Source organism: Symphalangus syndactylus, chromosome 7 (assembly GCF_028878055.3).
Source record: "Symphalangus syndactylus isolate Jambi chromosome 7, NHGRI_mSymSyn1-v2.1_pri, whole genome shotgun sequence".
In the NCBI taxonomy this organism is placed as follows: Eukaryota; Metazoa; Chordata; class Mammalia; order Primates; family Hylobatidae; genus Symphalangus; species Symphalangus syndactylus.
This window is the reverse complement of record NC_072429.2, coordinates 96,779,563-96,788,310: the sequence shown is the minus strand read 5'-3', so window position 1 is coordinate 96,788,310 and position 8,748 is coordinate 96,779,563. Positions and strand designations below refer to the sequence as shown.

General features: G+C 41.4%; 1 protein-coding gene across 2 annotated transcripts in view; it reads right to left on the bottom strand.

Moving 5' to 3' along the window:
* Window positions 1-4,314: 4,314 nt before the first annotated feature.
* The window catches only part of ERICH5 (glutamate rich 5), a 29,123-nt gene continuing 24,689 nt past the window's right edge, over window positions 4,315-8,748 (bottom strand). The window contains exons 2-3 of one of the 2 annotated variants that reach the window (XM_055286862.2): window positions 7,718-8,671; window positions 4,315-4,703 (exon numbers count right to left, since the gene is read on the bottom strand). In XM_055286862.2, coding sequence (XP_055142837.1) covers window positions 4,591-4,703; window positions 7,718-8,671 — 1,067 coding nt within the window. In that variant the 3' untranslated portion in view covers window positions 4,315-4,590. The remainder of the gene's footprint in view (window positions 4,704-7,717; window positions 8,672-8,748) is intronic. The other variant, XM_055286864.2, reaches the window with a different exon arrangement.

The window sequence follows — 8,748 nt, the reverse complement described above, 5'->3', positions numbered from 1 at the left end:
AAATTACACCGATTCTACATAGGCAATTAAAGCCTTGAGATTATAACCAAACACTCCTAAGTTTATAAACTCTGGAGAGGTGAGAAGCTGACGTAGTTTTAGATGTAATGACATCTTATAAGCAAATGCTTTCAACATTTCAAACACGGCATGCCTTGCTATCTGGTGTGGGGAGAAAGAAGAAGGGAAGGGTCATTCTCCTTTTACCTTACAAATGTGTGTGGGCAAATGAATGGCTTTATGATGTCCACATCGCTGGCCTTTGTGAAAGAGAATTCAGAATTGGATCACCAAACTATCTTCATAAAAATAGGATACTCAGCCAGGTGCAGGGGTTCAGCCTGTAATCCCAGCACTTTGGGAGGCCAAGGCAGGAAAATTGCTTAAGCTCAGGAGTTCAAGACCAGCCTGGCCAACATAGGAATACCCTGTCTCTCCTAAAAATGCAAACATTAGCCAGGCATGGTGGTGCCTGCCTGTAATCCCAGCTACTCAGGAGGCTGAAGCAGGAGAATCACTTGAAACTGGGAGGCAGAGGTTGCAGTGACCAGAGCACACCACTGCACTCCAGCCTGGATGACCAAAAAAAAAAAAAAGATATTCGCCATCTCTAACAAGCTATTGTATTTGCCAAAAGAGTACAATGTAAACAACATAAACCCTACTAGGATTATTTGACCATGACCATCCAACATTCTTTGATTAGTTAAGCGTGGAAAGAAACATTTTCTTAATTAAGCAATTCTTAACTCAAGGCCCAATGTGGAATAAACCATTTGTTCAGAGTGGTGTGGGTGTTTTGACTGCTCAAAATATGGTAAGAGCTTTTATTCCAAAGTCTAAATGGAAAAAGCAGCAAGGTAATAGGTTGACCGCACATTTCTTCTTTTAAAAAAAATAAATAAATAAGATTATTTATTTATTTATTTATTTACTGTAGAGACAGGGTCTCCCTATATTGCCCGGGCTGGTCCCGAACTCCTGGGCTCAAGCGATTTTCCTGCCTTGGCCTCCCAAAGGGCTGGGATTACAGGTATGGGCCACCACACCCAGCCATTGACTACACATTTCTACCCTGTGGGTGCCTCAGGGGGTTGGCACTTCTGGCCAAGAATTTGAGTCTGGTCTGGGTATTTCCTAGCTTTGCAAACTGGCACCCCCTGCTGGTAAATGCAAATGTTCACTCCCAAGAATGAGAGTTGGGAAATTTGTTCACTTCCATCCCAGTTAGGTATATTAGGTACAGAAATAATGAAGTTATCTTAATTAAAAGAACACAACTGGACTACAAAGTGGTTGCACAGCACCCCAGGGATAGAAAAGTCCAGCCCTGCTGGCAGTTTCTCTATGAACAACTCAAGCCTTTTGTCCATCTTGTGCATTTTGAATCTGGGGGCAAAAGCGGTCATCTCCTTTCAGGGTCTGGGGACCTATGATCAGAATACATCTTGCTCTGTTAAGACTCAATCTTAGGCAAAAGGAAAAATTTCTAACATAGGAAAGGATCAAGCAGTGGTTTTACATGCAGTTTTCACAGTACAAGGTCTATGTAAATTGTCATTTCTGTTTTAAAATGTGGATATGTAGGCTGAGCGTGGTGGCTCATGCCTGTAATTCTAGCACTTTGGGAGACCCAGGCAGAAGGATCATCTGAGGCCAAGAATTCGAGACCAGCATAGACAACATAGCAAGACCCCATCTATAAAAAAGTCAAAATGTAGATATGTAAATATACACTTATATTTTAGCATATACATATAGCCTGGTATATACATATACCTTTTTTTCTGGATGTATACATAAGATATATTATTTTTTCACGGAAGGACTAAAGGATATGGGAAGGAAACTTCACTACCTATTTTATACCCTTCTATATTTGACTTTTACCATAGATATTTATTACTTTTTAAAATTAACAGGTTATTTTGATGGAATATTTAAATTTTGGAATGTTCAGATATTGTGAAATATTTAAATTTTCCTTATAGGTTTTTAATGTTAAAACTGAATATTATCTAAACGAATAAAAAAAAATTTCCAAAAGTGTTTTAGTTACCACCTTAAAGGATAAAGACAAAAGTAGAGAAAGTACCAGAAATTTTTATAAATTTCCAAAATTTTATGAAAATAAATGATTTGAGTCTCAGCCTCCTGAGTAGCTGGGACTACAGGCACATGCCATCATGCCCAGCTAATTTTTTATATTTTTTGTAGAGACGGGGGTCTCACCATGTTGCCCAGGCTGGTCTTGAACTCCTGAACGCAAGAGATCCACTGCCTTGGCCTCCCAAAGTGCTGGGATTACAGGAGTGAGCCACCATGCCTGGCCAAATTTATATTTTATATGTATTTTTTTTTAAGAAATTAAGTATAAATGGGACTCCTTGGTATTTGTTATTCATTTACTGATTCAACAAATATTTATCAAGTACCTACCACATTCCATTAAAGGAGCTAAATGCCTGAATTCAAAAATACATAAAACACAGTGCTTGCTCTCAATGCAATCACAATCCAGTGCCTTTACTTTGCAGAAAGGATGATGTCCTCTCCTCAGGGAACTCCTTTTATTGTCTTCCTTGGCACTTTACAGTCAGAACATAAATTAATGTTAAAATCAGAATCAAGAGAATATATTTTTCCCTGTATCCTATATTCTTATAATTAATTATAGGCCGTCTTAGTAGTTATTTTAATGTAGAAGCTAAAGTAAGAGACTAGTTAGGCCGGGTGGCTCACGCCTGTAGTCCCAGCACTTTGGGAGACTGAGGCAGGTGAATTGCTTGAGCTCAGGAATTCGAGACCAGCCTGGGCAACATGGTGAAACCCTGTCTCTACTAAAAATACAAAAATTAGCCTGGCATGGTGGCACATGCCTGTAGTCCCAGCTACTCAGGGGAGGTGAGGTGGGAGGATTGCTTGAGCCCAGGAAGTCAAGCTTGCAGTCAGCCACGATCACACCACTACACTGCAGCCTGGGTGACACAGCAAGACCCTGTCTCAAAAAATAAAAAATAAAAATAAAGAGACTAGTTAATTCATCTGAGCAGTTACCTTAAAAAATACGTATTTACTTAGGAAATAGTAGGAATTTTTTTAAAAAAGAAAAATACATATTTACAAACAAGATAAATAAACGAAATGTTTCCAGAATTCTATTCTGATACTCAAAAACACAAGGCACTCACTGGTGGGCAAGTTAGTTATTATTTTTATTACTTACATACAATCATTCGCCAAAATCCCTTGCCAACTTCAGAAGAATTCTCAAAAACTGACTCTGTGGTGCATCACTAAAGAAATGCCATAAATGTTTCTAAAATCTTGATTTCTTAGCCTTTTTCCATCGCTAAAGCCTACCATTAAATTGCAGTCATCTAAAAAAGAATAGAGTGGCCAGGTGCAACGGCTCACACCTGTAATCCTAGCACTTTGGGAGGCGGATCACGAGGTCAGGAGTTCAAGACCTGCCTGGCCAGCATGGTGAATTCCTGTCTCTACTAAAAATACAAAAATTATCTGGGCATGGTAGCGGGCACCTGTAATCCCAGCTACTAGGGAGGCTGAGGCATGAGAAGTGCTTGAACTCAGGAGGCGGAAGTTGCAGGGAGGCGGAGGTTGCAGTGAGCCGAGATCGCACCACTGCAAGCAGCCTAGGTGACAGAGCAAGACTCCATCTCCAAAAAAAAAAAAAAAAAAAAAAAAATAGAGTCCAGGAATAGACTCTACATAAGCAACAATCTAGGTTTTAATCCTTGCTGTTTATTGCCTCCAAAATACATTTAAAAGTGAATTAATTAAAAATACTTTTAATGTTATTCAAAAGGATAACACCAATTGGAAAACCTCACGTGAGTATAAAATCAACAGCTGATTCAAAATCGCACATGGAAAATGTGTAGCCTTTCATCATGAAAAATGTCTAACCTTGTGATAGCACCAGAGTTTGCAATCCTTCGCAAAGGATTCTGTTAATGTATTTAATATTCCATGATAAATAAGGATCTGTGGTAGCTGACAACCTTAAAGGAGAGCAAGTATGTAGATGCCATACTTCCTAAGGTTCTTATTGGCTTGAATTCTATAACAAGACAGAAATATTTGATATAGCTCATCCTATTATTCTTGCTGTTGTTCATTCTCATTACATCATGATTATAACTGTGTGACTTTATTATTGTGAGTTTCCTAAAATTTGCTAACTCCTTTCTCTAGCTACTTGTACCTAAAGGTTTACACTTTCTTTTTAGGGTCTCATTTTCTATACTGAATGGCCCCATGGCCACAATGAAGAAAGTCACCCTCGCACTCTTAAATAATCACATAATTTTTATTGGCTTTGGTTTTTATACTTTTAAATGTATAACCATTCTAAGTAGCTAAGAAAACTGTTCACGGCTCAGCAGTTTTGTAGAACAATATAATCAAAAACATGGAAACATCCTTCTCATGGTTCCAACAGTCTCTCTATAACCACACTCCTTACAGAAAACATGTAAATGTAGAAAGATAAGATACATAACCACAAGCTTCACTACCATTTTTGTCTTCTCTATGATAACACGCTGTGTCGGTTCACTCTTCTATCTATGTGGCTGCTGAAAGGTCCACTGCTTCTCCTGTTTCTTCTTCTTTGGTTTCAGCCCCTTCACTCACTTTCTCATTCTCCATCTCTGTTGCCACCTTTTCCCCTGTCTCACCTGGAAAAGTAACCAAAGGAGATACTAAGAGACATTTATTTAGAATTAACATAAATTATCCCACAGTTTGTCTTCAATGGGGGCAGTTCTTGATCTTCAGGTCTAAGCAGTAAGTTTCTCTGGGGGTATCAAGAAAAGTAATCATCTCAGCTGGGCACAGTGGCTCACACCTGTAATCCAATACTTTGGGAGGCCGAGGAAGGCTGATTGCCTGAGGTCGGGAGTTCAGGAGCCTAGCCTACCCCAAAGTAATGAAACCCCGTCTCTACTAAGAATACAAAAATTAGCTGGGCATGGTGGCACAAGCCTGTAATCCCAGCTACTCGGGAGGCTGAGGCAAGAGAATCACTTGAAGCCGGGAGGCAGAAGTTGCAGTGAGCTGAGATCATGCCACTGCACTCCAGTCTGGGCGACAGAACGAGACTCTGTCTAAAAAAAAAGGAAAAGACAAGTAATCATCGTGATTCTCTCATAGCCTCTGAATGGCTGAAATGTCGAGTCAATTAACATCTCGAGTCTTGGCATACTCTTATGAAATAAATTCTCTCTATAAAATCAGGATGCAAAATTACCAAAGAAATTGGTGGTAGAACAGATTATAATAGAAAGTTCATGGCCAGGTGTGGTGGTTCGCACCTGTAATCCCAATGCTTTGGGAAGCTGAGGCAAGAGGATCACTTGAGGGCCAGGAGTTCAAGACCAGCCTGGGCAACAAGACCTCCTGTCTTTACAAAATATTTTTCAAAAGTTAGCTGGACAGCTGGGCTTGGTGGCTCACGCCTATAATCCCAGCACTTTGGAAAGCTGAGGCAGGCAGATTGCTTGAGCCTAGGGTCTGAAAGCAGCCTGGCCAACATGGTAAAACCTTGTCTCTACAAAAAATACAAAAATTAGCCAGGTATGGTGGCGCCCAGCTACTCAGGAGGCTGAGGAGGGAGAATGGATTGAGCCTGGGAGGCAGAAGTTACAATGAGCTAAGAACACCACTGCACTCCAGCCTGGGTAACAGAGCAAGACTCTGTCTCAATAATAATAATAATAATTTTTTAAAAGAAAAAAAATTAACCAGGCATGGTGGCACATTCCTGTAGTCCTAGCTACTTGGGAGCTGGGGCAAGAGGATCCCTTGAGTCCAGGAGTTGGAGATTATAGTGAGCTGTGATTGCATCACTGCACTCCAGCTTGAAGATCTTGTCTCAAAAGGAAGGAAGGAAGGAAGGAAGGAAGGAAGGAAGGAAGGAAGGAAGGAAGGAAGGAAGTCTAATTTGTATCTAAATCAAAGGATGGTCCAGGGGTGCCCCCAAACCTGTCTGGCTTGGCCATTATGTGTTTAAAAACAATCGTTAAACATTTACAGACAGCCAACACTGACAAGTCTGGACATTGCACACACAACCCTGTTTCCCTGAGAAGTTGGCTTTGGCAACATTGGCCCTAGTTCCATGGCTGGAGCTGTGCAGAGCTTCCTCTTTTGACAAGGCTGTGCTCTCCTATTTGCCAAGGTCCCCCGGGCTCCCACAGTATGACATGTGTCCTTCGCCTCACTCATTTTCAGTATCCTAGGCCTAAAGACTTCTGAGTTTGCCAATCCTGGTGTAAAAATTACCTGCTTTTATTTGCCTCTCCCAAGTTGTTCCCAGAGCCCTTCTTACACATTCTTAGGAAAGCAGTTCCCACAACAGACTATGGTGATGCACACACATCCTGCCTTCCCACGCTAGACAGTGAGCCCCTTGAGGACAGAGACTATCTCTTCCTCAGACTGCATCTCAGCACCTAGCATATGTTTAGGAATGCAAAAAATGCTGAGTTAATAAATGAAAGAATTGGCCAGATGCGGTGGCTCATGCCTGTAATCCCAGCACTTTGGGAGGCTGAGGCAGGTGGATCATGAGGTCAGGAGCTGGAGACCAGCCTGGCCAATGTGGTGAAACCCCATCTCTACTAAAAATACAAAAAGTAGCCGGGCATGGTGGTGTGCACCTGCAGTCCCAGCTACTCAGGAGGCTGAGGCGGGAGAATCGCTTGAACGCAGAAGGTGGAGGTTGCAGTGAGCCGAGATCACGCCACTACACTCCAGCCTGGGCAACAGAGCAAGACTCCATCTCAAAAAATAAATAAATAAATAAAATAAAATAAAGTAAATCACAGAATTTAAAAAAAACGGATGATTATAATGAATGCTTCACTTAAGTATACTGAACTATGAAGCTAAAATTTACCAAAATGTAAATCATGCCACAGAAGAAAATATTTTTTTAAATTATAACACCAATAAAGAACACTGTAAACATCATTTGTTTTATGCTGGTAGAATACATTTAAAATTTTAAAACACCATATGCTAAGACATAGTACATTTTCTCTGGTCTTCTCAGATTTTAAAACTACAGAAGAACAAGAGCAGACTGACAGTCATTTTCTTTTTTCTTTTTTTTTTCTGGAGAACGAGGTCTCACTATGTTGCCCAGGCAGGTCATGAACTGCTGGGCTCAAGCTATCCTCCCACCTCTGCCTCCTGAAGTGCTGGGATTACAGGTGTGAGCCACTGCACCCTGCCCTGACAGTCATTTTCTAAGATAAGCTTCACAAAGATGAAAATAACATTCTAAGATCCATTATGTATATATCATTTCATTGGAAGGTGAATTCCTCCAGTAATCATCTATTCACCTTTACTTTGGATCCTGATTTCATGCATGGGGCCTGATGAAGTGTCAACTTGGAAAAGTTCAGAAAGTTTCACATGTTGCCTTCAATGTTAGATACTATTTAAACAGTAGGTTAAAATTTTGGACAGAGGTGATGTTTCAGAAAAGTTTTGCTGACAAACTGAGCATTAATAGAATGCCTCTTTCCCAGGCATAGAAGCCTTTTTGGTTTGGTCAAATGAACTTCAACCACCTGAAAGTGACTTCAGGGACTGTGTGTCAGTCACCCCATCCCATTCCCCAGAGCTGGTCTCCTATGGAGCACATCTAAACATCCAGAAGGTTTGCCAGCATAAATTTTACCTTCAATGCATTGGTCCTCTTCGTTAGTATGGATGTTCCTGACCATTTCCACATATGCTCCTGTCTCTACATTTCGTGCTGGATGCTCCATGCTTCCAACTATTCCTTCAGGTTGAATCTGCTCCATGTTGCCTGGACCTTCAGGAATTTTATGGAGTGGATCATTCATAACAGGCTTTTCCACAAGCTGACTTCTGTCCAATACTTCTCGTGTTACATTCTCTTTGGGAATTGTTTCTAGAAGCTGGGGCTGCTCCTCTTTTCCCAGTGTTGCCTGAAGTTGCTGCTCTTCAGCTGTTTCCACAAACTGACTTCCTTCCAATATTTCTGGAGATTCATTCTCTTTGGAAATTGTTTCTAGAAGCGGGGCCTGCTCATCCTTTTCCATTGTGCCCTGAGGTTGTAGCTCTCCAGCTGTTTGCAGAGTCAGAACGTTCTCAGTTGTTCCTAGAGGCTTCATCTCTGCAGCAGTTTGTGAATTCTCAGTGGCCTCCACTGCTCTGAGGGAGTCCTTCTCTACTGCTGTCTGCAAAGGCTGACCCTTGGCTTCTGGTCCTAAAGGCTGAGCTTCAGCATTTCCTTTTAGAGGCTCAGCCTCTGTCCCTGCTCTTGCATCTTTCTTCTTTCCTTCTGCTGCTGGGGCATCCTCTTTGCCACCTGGTTGAGGCGGCCCAGATTCCTCCAGTCCCTCTGCAGGCTGAGTCTTTTCTGTGGACCCCGATTGGTCTGTGGCATCCCTTCCAGGGGCTACGTCCTTGGCCAGGGGCTGTTCTTGGAGGGGTTTAACACCATTAGCTGTAGGCTCTGCTGAAACCTTGAGCTTTTGTAAGGGAGGACGGCTTTCCCTTTGTACATTGCCATCAACAGTAGATTCTCTTCCCAATGTATGTGGCTTTGGTTGGGCAAAGCGGGACTCACTTTCTTCTGCGGTTGAAAAATGCTCATTTGAAGTTACTTTTGGTTATTCATTTGAAAAATAAAAAGAAAAGAGAAAACACAAATTATTGTTTAGTTTTATCTTGAAAAGTGAA